The following is a 15,159-nucleotide window of genomic DNA, read 5'->3' as shown; positions in this document are numbered from 1 at the left end:
GCAAGTGTGCATGCAAGACACACACCTGCATTGAGACTAATTTGTTGACAGACTAATTGTGTGTCACAGATGCAATTTTGCAAGTAAATAAGAAGTCCTTGTACATTTAAACTCTTTAGAATTACAGATGCCGCAGTATCACTGTGCTGCAGGCCGACTAGTGAGGGTGATGAGGTTCATATCGTGTCTCCACATACAAACCGAATGCTACAAGCAGGTGCACACAGTATGATGTAAATCAGTGAATACATAAACCAATTAAATAAAGGAATAAATTAGCTTAAACACATGGCTTAACATTAATCCACTAAATTAAATATTTCAGGCTTCATGTTTTGCAAAATTTGACCCATGTGCTTTATTTATTGGAACAATATAAAGTGTAAATTATGGGTCTAATGGACTGTATGTGCTCCACTGTGACAAGTGGTGGTAGATAGAAGCTGAAGTTAAAGTAGCACTCCACCAATTTCATATGTCAAAGGTAATTTACGAGTAACAGGGAGTACCATTCAGCCTGTGAAAATGTTTATGTAATGTGTTATGTAGCTCTGGAGGGAGCTTTCTTAAATCTAGGAAATTAACTGTAAGTAATGTAAGCTGGATATCTCTACTCTCTACCCACATCTTTCATGATATCTCTACCATGAAAGATGTGGGTGTTAACCAGGGAGAGAGGGTATAATGCCACATTCAGGATGGAAGAGATCCCAGTTTACACTTCTGAGCTTTCACAATATCAGGCAGCACGAGATGGATGTATGATTGCAGAGTTGGCTGTTTGATGGTTAAAAATGTGTGGACTGCCAATGTATCCATCCATCCGTCCATCGATCCATCCATTTTCATCCACTTATCCGGGGCCGGGTCGCGGGCGCAGCAGGCAAAGCAAAGCACCCCAGACGTCCCTCTCTCCAGCAGCGCTTTCCAGCTCCTCCTGGGGGACCCCAGGGCATTCCCAGGCCAGAAGAGATATGTAATCCCTCCAGCGTGTTCTGGGTCCGCCCTGGGGCCTTCTACTGGTGGGAGGTGCCCAAAATACTTCCTGTGAGAGGTGCCCAGGAGGCATCCTGATCAGATGCCCAAACCACCTCAACTGACCCCTTTCAACGCGAAGGAGCATCAGCTCACTCCAACTCCCTCCAGATGTCCGAGCTCCTTACCCTATCTCTAAGGCTGAGCCCAGCCACCACATGGAGGAAACTCATTTCGGCCGCTTGTATCCACGATCTCATTCTTTCGGTCACTACCCAGAGCTCATGATCATAGGTGAGGGTTGGGACGTAAATGGACCAGTAAATCGAAAGCTTCGCCTTCCGGCTCAGCTCCCTCTTCATCACGATGGTCCGGCGCAGCGCCCACATCTCTGCAGAAGCCGTACCAAAACTCCGATCCATCTCACGCTCCATTCTACCCTCACCTGTGAACAAGACCCCGAGAACCTTGAACTCCCTCGTTTGAGGCAGTAACTCTCCTCCTCCTTGGACTGGGCAATCCACCAGTTTCCGGCAGAAAACCGTGGCCTCAGATTTGGAGGTGCTGACTCTCATCCCGACTGCTTCACACTTGGCTGCAAACCGCCCCAGTGTGAAGGTCAAGGTGTGATGAAGCCAGCAGAACCACTTCATCTGTGAAAAGCAGAGATGCAATTGTGAGGCCCCCGAACCAGACCCCTTCGTCCTTCCCCGGCGGTGCCTCGAGATCCTGTCCATGAAAATCATAAACAAGATCAGTGACAAGGGACAACCCTGGCTAAGGCCAACACCCACAAGAACGTGTTTGACGGGGAGAGCAAGCAAACTCAGAAAGGCTCCCCCACTCCAGGTTCGAACCAGGATTCTTTTGCAGAGAGGCAACAATGCTAACCACTGCACCACCATACCACCCATATCTAATAATCACACCTACAAAATATTATTTTACTTAATCCCCACATTTGCCAAAGAGCAACAGTGTTCACCAAGTGTAAGGAACAATGAAAAACAGCACGGTAAAATTTTTGATAAACGTGTAGAGTGGCTTTGTACCATTCTTACATGTGCTTCTCTGGCTTCATTGACGGCTCTGCTCTATTTCTTTTTATCTAAAAGTGTAAAGCATTCCTTCTTTGCAGGCTCCACTTGACTAAAGACTACTTTAATTGAGAGTGTGAGTGGCTATTGGGCATCTGAAGGATTTACAGTACGAATGAGTTGCTGTATCCAAATTTGCAGATATGAGGGATTTTTCACAGCGCATTGACAATCATCTTGCGAGCAACAGTCCTGAATGAGAGCAAACTTAATATTCTTTCACTTGTAGCTTTGCTGAATGACAATACCATGTTGGTTCATTGCGTTTCTTCCTGCCACAGCTGGGTCAGAATGACAAAACAGGCAAATGAAAGAATAAAAATACACTTACAATGATGGTACAGTAATAAAAAGGTGCCAGGCAAAAGGGCTCTCAGGATAGACTGTACCCAACACTCTTTTATTCCATATTACTCACTGACTTTGGCAAATAGCAGCCTATGAACAAAGATGGTATTAGGGCACAGTGGAAAAAAAAGCATCTTATTTATTCAAGCAGATGTCAAAGTCAAAATCTGTCTGTGTCAGTGTGACCGACCCATCTGCAGCCTCAATGGTGACGCTGAATGAGCCTAGATGTGTTACTATTATTCCCTGGAAAGGCCTTGCCGATATTAGTGAACAATTGCCTGTATTTCTTTCTTGGCCAGAAATGGAAATGTATACACCAGCCAAAATGGAAAGTAGATCAAGCCTCACTTGCAATGGATGGCCATGTCAGTCAGTCAGTCAGTCAGTCAGTCAGTCAGTCAGTCAGTCGGTCAGTTGGTCAGTCCAACACTTTGGTCCAGACTGAAATGTCTCAACAACTAGTGGATGGATTGCCCTGACATTCTGTACAGACAATCATGCTCTCCAGAAGAAGAAACCCACTGACTTCAGGGAGCCCCTGACATTTTCCCCAAGTGCCACCATACTTGATCTTTGTCATTTTAACATTAAACTTACATTGTAACCCTGATAAATACAGTACCTGCTAAACATCAGCATGCTAGCTTATTTATTAAGAATATGTTTGCATGTGGGCGGCACGGTGGTGTGGTGGTTAGCACTCTCGCCTCACAGCAAGAGGGTTGCCGGTTCGATCCCGGGCGTGGGAGTGCGGAGTTTGCTTGTTCTTCCCGTGTCAGCGTGGGTTCTCTCCGGGCACTCCGGCTTCCTCCCACAGTCCAAAGACATGCAGATTGGGGACTAGGTTAATTGGTAACTCTAAATTGTCCATAGGTGTGAATGTGAGCGTGAATGGTTGTTTGTCTCTATGTGTCAGCCCTGCGATAGTCTGGCGACCTGTCCAGGGTGTACCCTGCCTCTCGCCCGATGTCAGCTGGGATAGGCTCCAGCCCCCCCGCGACCCTCAACAGGATGAAGCGGTTAGAAGATGAATGAATGAATGAATGTTTGCATGTAAAAGTTGCTCTAAAAGCCTTCAGAGCAAAACACCTCTGTGCCTAAGTGCAGCCTCACAGGGTTGCTAACAAAGCTGTAGATTCTTAATCTTGTTATCGGTTTTTGCAAGGCACGTACTCAAATAAAAATATGGGTCACCTTTTCCACTAAGTTGCCATGATTGGGGCATCTGATCAGGATGCCTCCTGGGTGCCTCCCGGTATAGCTGTTTTGGGCATGTCCCATTGGTAGGAGGCCCCAGGCAGACCCAGAACATGCTGGAGGGCTTACATATCTCATCTGGCCTATGAACACCTTGGGGTCCCCCAGGAGGAGCTGGAAAGTGTTCCTGGGAAGAGGGATGCCTGGGGTGCTTTGCTCAGCCTGCTGCCCCTGCTACCCAGCCCAGATAAGCAGATGAAAATGAATGGATGGATGGATGGATGGATGGACCCAGAGTCAACCCTACAACATCGTTGCAATATCGATATCAAGGTATTTGGCCAAAAATATTGTGATAATTTATTTTCTTCACATCGCCCAGCCTGAGGTGGAAGTTAAAGTTTAGAGTCATTTTGCATAAGCTCATCAAGTCTGTATTTTAATTAGGGAGAAATAAGTGCCTTAGGCAGTACTATGTTTAATTAAAGTTGGTTTGTTGGCTCATTAAGGTGGTTTTTAATTTGATTATTTTTTTGGGAAAGGTGCAAATATTGATTAGAAAAACATAATAGCATGATTCTGACTTTACCATGTTTTGCAGAAATGAAGAAAACTCTTAAATGTCCGCAACTGTCTTCTCACAAATGTGTGTTTCTATGGCAGACAAATTATCCACAACCAATAACCTGTCCAAAGTACAGAGAAACAGACATTACAGGGAAATTATCAAAGCTCAATAATGACTGCTCCTGATTAAATCTCCAAGACAGGCTATCAGGACAAATTCAAACACTCTTCTGCTGTGTGTATTAGAATGTGTGTGGAACAAAATGTAGGTCATGACTTGAAGACTGGTCATGCAGTACGGACGTGACACTCACAGCTCAGTCACACCAATTACTTTGCACACAGTCACTGGCACACATGCAGGCGGGGGACGTACAGAGTCGGCTACACATGTGATCGGTTACACAAACCTCTAACAAACCCTGGCTTTCATATATGTAGCAAACAGACAGAACAAGTTGACCTAAAAAGAAAATAAGTCTAACTTGTGCTCCGTGTCTTGTGTTAACAAAAGGATAGAAGAGGGACACTACTAAGGTGTGACAATACTCGTATTCATGTTGAACCGTTCAGTACAAGGCTTTCGGTTCGAACCTAACAATATGTTGAAGTACGGCGAACTACAACATTTGGAAAATAAAATGTACAGCTAAAACTGTCGACTCCAGTTATTATATATAGAAAAAAGGCCCTTGAAGCTGTTTTGTAAAGACGTTTTTCATGTTTAATGTTCTATTAAAGCTTGTTTCATAAATGTGTACGATTGAATTTGTGCTCATTCAAAGGTAGTGTAATGAAGGACTGAATTACTTTAAAAAGGAAGGCACAAAAGGAGGGATAAATAACAACAAAAACTGAATAAACAACAATGTAAAAACACTACTATCAGCCAAACTGTTATTTCAAACATCAGTATCAGTTAAGGGTGTGCCATATCATCTTGTTTACGATAATATCAGTATAAGTTTTAACATGGTATGAAAATCGTGATCCCCGCAAAATTTCAACTTGCTGACATACGACATCATACTGTTACCCACAGCAACAACAAGTACGGCTGAAAACGGAATTATTACAGACTCCACGGTGGTTCCAAAAAGAGGAGCAGCTTCAGTAGTGTGGAACAAACTGTGGTGTCCTGGATGTTTTATGAACAGCCCCAGACTGACTTACCGCTCAGAGGGAACTCATTCAGCGGCTCCTCTGGCAGCAGCACAGCATCTCTCCCTCTCCTCCCTCTCAACTCCTATATATACATATATATATATATATATATATATATATATATATATATAGATAGATAGATAGATATATGTGTGTGTGTGTGTGTATATATATATATATATATAGATCCCTGGGTACATTTTTTGTATTTGGGAGCTATTTAAATGTGTAATTTGTAGTAGATTTTATTTTGTTGAACTATTAATATTGTATATAGAATCTGAATCTCACTCCGAGTTACTGTTGTTGTTCACAAACTAAGATAGATCATTATTGTTCAGTTTTAACGGAATATTTAAAGACAAACTGTTAGGTTGACATGTAAAAATATATCACTCATTTTGTTGCAATTCTATGTTTGTAAATTTATATTTTATCTTTTACTATTTTGTTATATCGTCAACAATACAGTTATCGTGATATTATGTTAGGGCCATATCACCCCACGTATCAATCCAGAATTTCACAACTGGTGCATTCCCAGTGTATATTTGTTTTTAACTACAATGCTACATTCTACTACTTAATTTTCAGATAAATTGATTCAATGCCATTAAACATTTTTTAAGGATCCTCAGGAACCCTGCAAGTGAATACAGATCTCTACTAAAGGCACTGTATATACCTTAACTTATACAGTTTTAGGCAACACTCCCAAACAATATTGTTACAATCTGGTGACCTGATTTTTTCTACAAAAGAAAAGAGAAAGTAATAAAATATGAAAAAGCTCTCGTCGCGCCTGAATAACCCACTGATGGTCAATATTTGAAACCTGAAAATTGAACATTATAAGCTCCACAAAGGCAGTAGTAGTGGTAGCGGGGCTATATTGTAGTGAAATACAATGTACCACCAGGTGTTCCTTTTATTTTATGTTTTTCCATCTCCGGCTTTTATACAGTAATATGCAAAACCAGGTCAGTATGCACAGATGTAGGCCCAGTGCTTTGAAGGTGAGGTACATGTTGCCATCATTGTGCTCCACAATGCTTGTTGCTGCGCCAGCAAGTGGAGGGACTGTACTCACCCACAATGCCAAAGGCTGAGACAGCCCTGGACAGGCCTGAGGAACCCTTCTGGCCAATCTTGGTGCGGTTGCCCAGGTCCAAGCGGCTCAGCAACTCCCGAACCTCTTGCTGGGTGTACACATGCTACAAACAAAAACACACACATATGTACATAGACGTGAATAACAGGGCTGTAACGGTACATGTATTTGTGTCGAACCGTTCGGTACGCGACTTTCGGTCCGGCACGACCCTGTACCGAATTATTGGGTGCAGGATATTCATTCATTCATTCATCTTCTAACCGCTTCATCCTCTTGAGGGTCGCGGGGGGGCTGGAGCCTATCCCAGCTGACATCGGGCGAGAGGCAGGGTACACCCTGGACAGGTCGCCAGACTATCGCAGGGCTGACACATAGAGACAAACAACCATTCACGCTCACATTCACACCTATGGACAATTTAGAGTTATCAATTAACCTAGTCCCCAGTCTGCATGTCTTTGGACTGTGGGAGGAAGCCGGAGCGCCCGGAGAGAACCCACGCTGACACGGGGAGAACATGCAAACTCCGCACAGAAGGGCTCCCATGCCCAGGATCGAACCGGCAACCCTCTTGCTGTGAGGCGAGAGTGCTAACCACCACACCACCGTGCCGCCCGGTGCAGTATATTATTTTATTTTATTTTGTTTTATTTTAATTCCGTTTTTGCGAGCTGAACCATTTAAAATATCTAGTTCCCCAACAGACATAATTGAGTGACGGACCGAGTCCGACCGTAAATCTCCGCTTTCACTTTGTGCAGCGCATTCTCGCATTTTGACAACATGGCAAGTGAGCCTGACGAACCTGAAGCCCCACCCGCAAACCTTAAGTCCTCCGTTTGGGAACACTTTGGTTTCAGGGTAAAATACGAAGATGGAAATAAACAAGTGGACAAGACAAAAGCAGTGTGCCGACACTGCAGAACAGCGGTCAGGTATGTACTTGGAAACACGTCTAACATGCTAACGCATCTAAAGCGACACCACCCGAGTTTGAACGTTAACCGGCACGACTAGAAAAAGCAATCTGGTGCAAACTACGATGTCGTCGTTGTTTAAAAAGAAAGAGCGTTTCCCTGACCATCGTGCTAAAGAAATAACCGACGCCATTGGAGTTGAGTAAAATTGTTTAAGCTGCACTTTAGATATAAGCATGTTTTGTTTACTGCACTTTAACAAAGTGGGAAAGCAAAGTAAGTTCCTAGTAAAACTGAATCTGAGCAGGCTTTAAAGCTGACCAGCTGCACTATACTTTTTATTTTAACTGAGTAAAACTGTTAAAGCAGAAATTTCTATTTATATTTGTCATTCAAAAAATGTGTTAAAAAAACAGCAGGATTTTATTTTTCACTTTTATATTTCTATTTTCATTCAAACAATGTGAAAAAGCAGGATTTTATATATATTTGTTTCATTCAAAAATTGTGTAAAAAGAGTTAACTGCTGTGGTGGTATGTTTTAATAAGATTACCAATATTTAATAGTTGTCTATTTTTTTTCATTACTGTACCGGAAAAAAAACGAACTGTGACTTGTGTACCGAGGTACGTACCGAACCGAGATTTTTGTGTACCATTACACCCCTAGTGAATAACCATGTAAGCAGCTTCTGTTTACTTATGTGCATTTGACTCTGCTGCTTTTGGAGGGGCTTATGTTCGACTAAGACATTAATTCAGAGCCGGTGAGACTTGTACAATAGAATTATTTTCAGTGCAATAATGAGTAAATGACTAGCAGGCTTTGTTTAATCAATGTCCTCCAAATTCTACAACTTTCTATGAAAGGGTTTAGATTGATCCTCATTGAGGCAATTAGGACAAAAATAGATTGGCTGCTTTCTTTCTTCTTTCTGTAACATTGTCATGAATAAACAGCAACTATATTTGCTTTGTTATTCAGTTGAAGAGAATAAAATGCAAACAGACCTACAACCTTTGAATGCAAGTTATGGTGCAACGGGAAATCAGCCAACCAATCGACCAATCAGCCAAAACATTAAAACCACTGCCAAATGAAGTGAACAACATAAATCACCTTGTTACAATGCATTGTTCTGCAGGGAAACCTTGGGTCCTGGCGTTCTCATGGATGCCAACTGATGCACACCACACACCCAAACACAGCTGCAGAGCAATTACCCCCCTCACTGTAACGGCACTCCCCAGTGGCAGTGGGCGCACAATGCCACACCACAAAAAACTGCTCAGGAATGGCCCAAAGAATGTGACTAAGAGCTGATCAACCTGGCCTCCAAATTCCCCAGATCCCAATGTGATCAAGCATCCATGGGATGTGCCCCTGCTCCACCTCCCAACCTGTTAGATCCTTCGAACAATGTTTTTCAACTGTCCCACGATCGAGGCTGGTGGGCAAGGGAGATCGTGTCTTTCTTTTATAGATTTTAAATGTGCTATATGAATAAACTTGATTTGATTAGACTTGATTTGATGTGTTTGTACCCCACTACACAACCCACAAGACTCCAAGAATTCATCACCAAAGCCCTGGTGCCAGACACCACAGTACACCCCAAGAAGTCCTGTGTCCATGCCTTGACTGGTCAGAGCCAAATCCAATCTATGTCGGCCCCACTGTGGATCGATGGTACTTAGATACCGGGGTACCGGCACGTCCCACAAATGCTCAATCAGAGTGGGATTTGGGGGATGTGGAGGCCAGGTGATGCCTTAAGCTCTTTGTCACATTCCTCAGGCTATTTCTGAACAGTTTTTGCGATGTGGCATGGTGCACTGTTCTGCTAGGGGTGCCAGTGTCATCAGAGAGTGCTATTGCCATGAGAGGATCTACTTGGTCTATAACAGTGTTTGTATGGGAGGAGCATGTCAAGTGGCATGCACATAAATGCCAGGATCCAAGGTTTCTCAGCAGCACATTGCATTATGACAAGATGATCCATGTTATTCACTTCACCCATCAGTGGTTTTAATGTTTTGGCTGAGCGGTGTGTATGTGGAATTAAATGCAGTCTCGCACAAATGGAATAAGTCAACAAGTTGATAAAAAATATCCAATTATTTTGAATCTTCAGCTCACTGTATCTCTATCCATCTAACAAATAAGAGATTTTACACAGCCTTGTATTTCATTATGTGTGCCAGCATTCCTTACATATGAACTGAGAGAAGGTGAAATATGAGGCTGTGTCTCCAGCTTTAAACCTGGTCACCTCACGTCTTCATCACACTCTCAAGCATCCACACTCTGTTTACAAAACGCTATGCCAATCAAATGAAAAACAAAACAGGGTTTCCCAAGGTCAGTGTAATATCTGCAGGAATGAGAGCGTGGGGTGATGGATATTTAGTCATGGATACTTCATAATAACAAACACATCATAATCGTAATCACCCACAACAAACAAATCAACTCCCGGCTCATAGATCCTGGTAATGAGCAGTGGCGAAGAGAAGGAGGTGCATGCAGCACTCATCAGCTTAGCTGTCATCCACAATACACTTGGGACAGCCTGAGTGATTGTACAATTTTACCCCAAGCGTGCTGTACTGTATTACATAAGCATATATATACTTGCACTGTACTAACTCGAGTGGAAACTCAGCACTTACCTTATCGTCAATTATGACCAGGTCCTTGGGTTCTGTGCGGTCAATTTTCAGGACTCTGTGTTTGGTCTGTGCCTGATTGCTCCCCACCAAAAAATACCTCTGGAAAGAAACATTAAAAGCATGAATACACTAGAATTGTAATAGAGTTGGTGTTTGCCATGTAGCCTGCATAGCTGCGTCTGGGGATACATGCACACTGACTATAAGAATAATCCTTTTACTTGTGTGATTACATAATATTTTGTTACTTGATCTCAGCACAAGAAGATTTCTCAGGGATGATACACAGCAGGACACCGCAGGACAATGTGTCTTAGAGAAGACATGATTTCATATTTCAATAGACAGTCATGTTATGACAAGCCAGCTTTTTTACAGTACAGTCCTATTATTTAAGTCGAACGTTCTTCAGGCCTTTTTTGTCCAATAATGTGAAACATTTTCTCTCCACAATGAGGCACCAAAGTAGAAATTAATATATCAGAGGCCTGTGAAATCATACAAAAATCCAAGGCAGATATAGATCATATCATCATCATCAACCATTGTTTATTCAGGGATAATTGACTGCGCATTAAGATTCACTGGGGCTAGAAGGATAGTATAATATATGATAACAATCACAATGAAATGATGAAAAAGTCAATAAACACAAATAAGCAAGACTGATGAACAGCAATAAAAACAGTAAAATTACCCCCCCCCCCCCCCCCCCAAAAAGTTAAATATAAACAAATAAAGGACAAACAAGTCTGCTAGGAAGGAATAATATATAAAAAGAGTAATAATAAAAAAAAAATGTAGAAAATAAAATCAATAAATAACAACAACGTCTGTGAATTAAAGGTCCAGTGTGTAGGATTTAGGGGCATCTATTGGTAGAAATTGTATATAATATTCATATCTATGTTTTCATTAGTGTATAATCACCTGAATGTAATCATTTTGTTTTTTGTGACCTTTTGTTTATATCTACATATGAAGGGGAGTCCGCCATTTTGTTCTACAGTAGCCCAGAATGGACAAACTGAATGCTGGCTCTAGACACAGCTGTAGGAGCTACATGGATGTGGCCTGGCTGACGCGCTTTGCACAGTTGATGCCACGGCTTCCTTGGTTGTGTTGAGTTCAGACAATAAACTGCTATTTCCAGCTGCTTTACAATCATTGCATTTATTGATACCACCAAACGCAAGTTGAATAAATGTCCATTTCTTTATATTTCATTCTAAGCAAACACACGGCTTTCAGCATGTTGCACTGTCCCGCATCACAGCGCTCAAAAATCTTTTGCTCTTCTGGGGTGAAACACCTGACGGCAACATATTGTTCCTACCTTAATATACTAAAGCTCCAAATATCAATACAGCGCCACCCAGTGCACATATAAAGTAAATACATGTCATGCCTGCTGAGTGAGTGACATATTTGGCTCTTACAAGGGCCATTTGCGTTTTTGTGTTTTTGCATCGACCACCATGATTCTTCTACACGCTTGACACATGGGAGCAGTTTTCAATAGTGCAATATCACCGCTAGATGCCTGTAAATCGTAGACACTAGTCCTTTAACCAGAGTAGGAACACTGCACAATATACACAGCATTATGCACACACTTAAAATGATATGATCGTATACGAGAATATACACTGGAATTAGAGTAGCTGCAGTCCCGAGTACATGTGGGCACAGCACATATTTGATCACAAGGCTACGCTCTAATACGGTCATTGTTAAGATTTGTGTCTTTCTTGGATGTCTTTTCCTTTCAAGTTACTATTTTTCTCTCACTGGGGCTGGGAGATGCTTCAGTCGACTAAAGAACATTAAAATGGAACACCATGTATTAGTACAGTCTGTAACCATGAGAGCCACCTAGTCCTCTTCCACACTATCCTATGGAGCTCTCTTTGTCCACAGTAGTTAAAAACACTTCATCCACTGTTCAATGAAATGGACTAAGAGAGGTTCAATAAGAAACTAAGATCACTCGAGTATGAAGAAACTGTCCCTGCTTTACCATATTTGTGACTACAGGATATAGTTGATAAAACAATCAGACTAAAGCAAGAGTCAGACAAAAGATCTGCACACTGTATCAAAAGTCGAATGCATGACAAAGATTTCTGTTAAGTTAAACACACAGTTAAAACTGCTGGGAGCTGTTAATATAGTGTGTGGATCTGTTGTCTGATTTGTGACTACTAATCAGCCATCAATCACACTGTAATAGCACACACTTATTTTACCAGTAGTGTAATTTTAAGTCATTGACAAAATGAAAAACAAATGGATTGGCAAAACAAAACAACACACAATTAGGTAAGCAGGAAAGACAGATGCACAAGAATTTGTCTGTCAAGTGCAGTTTACAATACCAAATATGCACAAACCTAATAAAAACTAAACTAATATTTTTACAGGTAATTTTGTGTAGAACAATATAATCATTCTCGCTGTCTAGATCCTATAATTGACCCTATGGAAGTGATAGTAAATCAAAATAGCCTGGGGTATACTGAGAGAAGCAAATCAACACACTCGACACAATCAACAAAACACTCTTTTGCTGCCATCTAGTGTTTAGTGACAGGTAATTAATATCTTACAGGAGTTATACATTCTGCACTGTTTACATTTGTGTACTTCTGTTTAATGTTAAAAATCATGGATTAAGCATGGCTTTCTTACATCAGTGAGATTAGGAAATCCATCACTGGAGTCCACAGTTCAGCAGGAGCGATAAATCTTTATAACAAGTGATAGATTTTGGCCTAAGAGATGGACTGGACTCTAACTCAATCAGCTTTTTTGAATGGAGGCCAGATTACATAATGTAAAAATACATGTGGGCCAGCTGCTTCTGGCTCCATATGGGCTATTATGTTATTATAATATCCCATACAAATGAGACAACTGCAACTGTTTCATCTTTCACAAAATAAGTATTCAACTTTCCACCACTTCTGAAATCAGCAGGCCTCATTGCCGAATTTACGTCTCTTTGCTGTTGCCAAGGCTGCTACCAAGCAGAAAATACCTGTTAGGTAACCATTTGTTTGCTTGTTTACCATCTGTTTATGAAAAAACAATAGTTCTGCCTGCATAGTTCCTACTTGGTGCATGTCTACAAACTGTGCAATAGTCCTGTCAGTGTGAATGAAAAAACGCAAAGTGATCTCACTTGTGATCTTCTGTGTTTAACCAATATTGTGTGGTGGGCCACATATAGTATATTTAGGACAACAAGCTGCAGGATGTTTAAAATTGGCCCCAGGACATGACTGGACTGGTCACAGTCAGTAATTTGGACACCCAGATTGATAGAAAAAATTTGTCCTGTATATTGTCTGTCCCGAATTAACAGTTGTGCCAAAGTTTTCTATGCAAGGCACTTCTATTAAAGGTATGAAAGACTGTGGCTGTGCTGGATAGTTCCTAGCCCCACATTGTACCAGCAGGTGTTATCATCATATTAGAGGCACAAACTGGGACTAGGTAGGTCTACAGAGAAAATGGCTAGACCTTTATTCATATAAAGGAACCCTGCAGATACAGAGGCTTGATTATGTAACTTTACAGATTTTTCTAATTCAAAAGACATTTTTTAGAGTGACTATCTCTTTAGAAAATATCAACTTTTATCAGTTTTTAATGTGAACATACATCAGACTTGTGTATTCATGCATAAATATGTACATCTCACTCATGACTTGCCTAGTATTTTCCAAAACTCTTTAAGTCGTCCTCAGACATTCACTCATATTCCACTCTAAGGACATTTATCTTCCATATTGTTGGACTTCTCTTAATTCATATTCATTGAAATACAGAGGACCATCTCTTTGGAACGTTTACTCCATCTCTGCTATCATCATCTACATTATCGTTAATGAAAAAATTCTGAAAAGGACCCTTCATTGATTTATTTGTAATTTGTGTTTTTTTTTCCCTTGTTGTAGTTGTAAATTGTACATCTTTAACAATTTTGTAACACTTCTTAGTCTGGAACTTTTATTCAATTATGCAATTTTCATTTCAGTCATTTTCTTTTTATGTATAATTGTAGTTTTTAATGGGGGACGTATCTTCTTAAGCCATTTTTGGCTCCTAACCTCTCCTGCACAATGTTTTAACTTTTAATTTCTTTCCCTATATTATCTATACATGCTAGTGCAAATAAACTAAACTAAACTTACTTTTCTCTGATCAATAAATTATGAAAAATCTGTTTTTATCATACTGTTGCTGCAGTCAGCTCAGGAAGCATCAGGGCAGTCAAAAAGCAGCTTTAACATGCTGGAGATGTGATGTAATTTAGAGAGAAGTGTTGGCTACTTGCAGCTGCGACCAAAGAACAAGCTGAAGTTTTATAAGTCATGGTGAGACAGTGATAATAACAGCATAAAGATCATGACAGACTTACGGCTCTGGTCTCATAGAGAACCATCCTCTGGATCCCACTGATGGTAGCTGCTGCCTGAGGCATGTTTATTCCTCTATTCTCCCAACAGTCACAATTCAAAAGAGACAGCAGAAGAGCTGCAAAGCGAACGAAACACACAATGAATATCTACAATGTCACATAATTCATACAACTCAAAAGAAACAAGGTAAACACAGTCAAACCGGCAAAGCTAGCCACTATGTGCTTCCATATTTCCTAGCTAAGTAAAGATACTCACCATAAAATTAATTAGCCAGCTGCGTTAGCCACAAATTATCCTCGGAGATAATATTACCCATCTCCTCTGGTAGTCTAAATAAACTTTGTAATAAACGTTTTCAATCCAATAATTGTGCCTCCCCAAGTGTTACAGTTAGCACATGACAGGAGGCAACATTTGAGTCAGGTGACTGTCATGAAAGCTCCCGAGTCAACTGATACGGTGGCTCGCAGAGCCAAAAAGCTCGACGGCTGAAAACGCGATTAATAATTGAAACTCGTCTTTACTTTTGTATTATGACTTGAAAATAACAGCTATGGGTGTTTATAACCTTTTACAACTGAGAATACACACACTTACTAACGCGGCAAATTATTTTTTGAGCCATTAAGTTGCTAGCTAGCTGTACCATTAGCAGGTTCATATTAGAAAGCTGA

The 15,159-nt window shown here is 41.0% G+C and overlaps 1 protein-coding gene across 1 annotated transcript in view; it reads right to left on the bottom strand.

The window, feature by feature from the left end:
- Nucleotides 1-14,903, bottom strand: part of fig4a (FIG4 phosphoinositide 5-phosphatase a) — a 100,055-nt gene extending 85,152 nt beyond the window's left edge. Inside the window, exons 1-4 of the mRNA XM_049589396.1 lie at nucleotides 14,741-14,903; nucleotides 14,482-14,597; nucleotides 10,056-10,154; nucleotides 6,442-6,565 (exon numbers count right to left, since the gene is read on the bottom strand). Coding sequence (XP_049445353.1) covers nucleotides 6,442-6,565; nucleotides 10,056-10,154; nucleotides 14,482-14,544 — 286 coding nt within the window. The 5' untranslated portion in view covers nucleotides 14,545-14,597; nucleotides 14,741-14,903. The remainder of the gene's footprint in view (nucleotides 1-6,441; nucleotides 6,566-10,055; nucleotides 10,155-14,481; nucleotides 14,598-14,740) is intronic.
- Nucleotides 14,904-15,159: the final 256 nt, after the last annotated feature.

Source organism: Epinephelus fuscoguttatus, linkage group LG11 (genome assembly GCF_011397635.1).
Source record: "Epinephelus fuscoguttatus linkage group LG11, E.fuscoguttatus.final_Chr_v1".
Taxonomy (NCBI): domain Eukaryota; kingdom Metazoa; phylum Chordata; class Actinopteri; order Perciformes; family Serranidae; genus Epinephelus; species Epinephelus fuscoguttatus.
The sequence above is the reverse complement of the archived record's forward strand: the minus strand, read 5'-3'. Positions and strand labels throughout refer to the sequence as shown.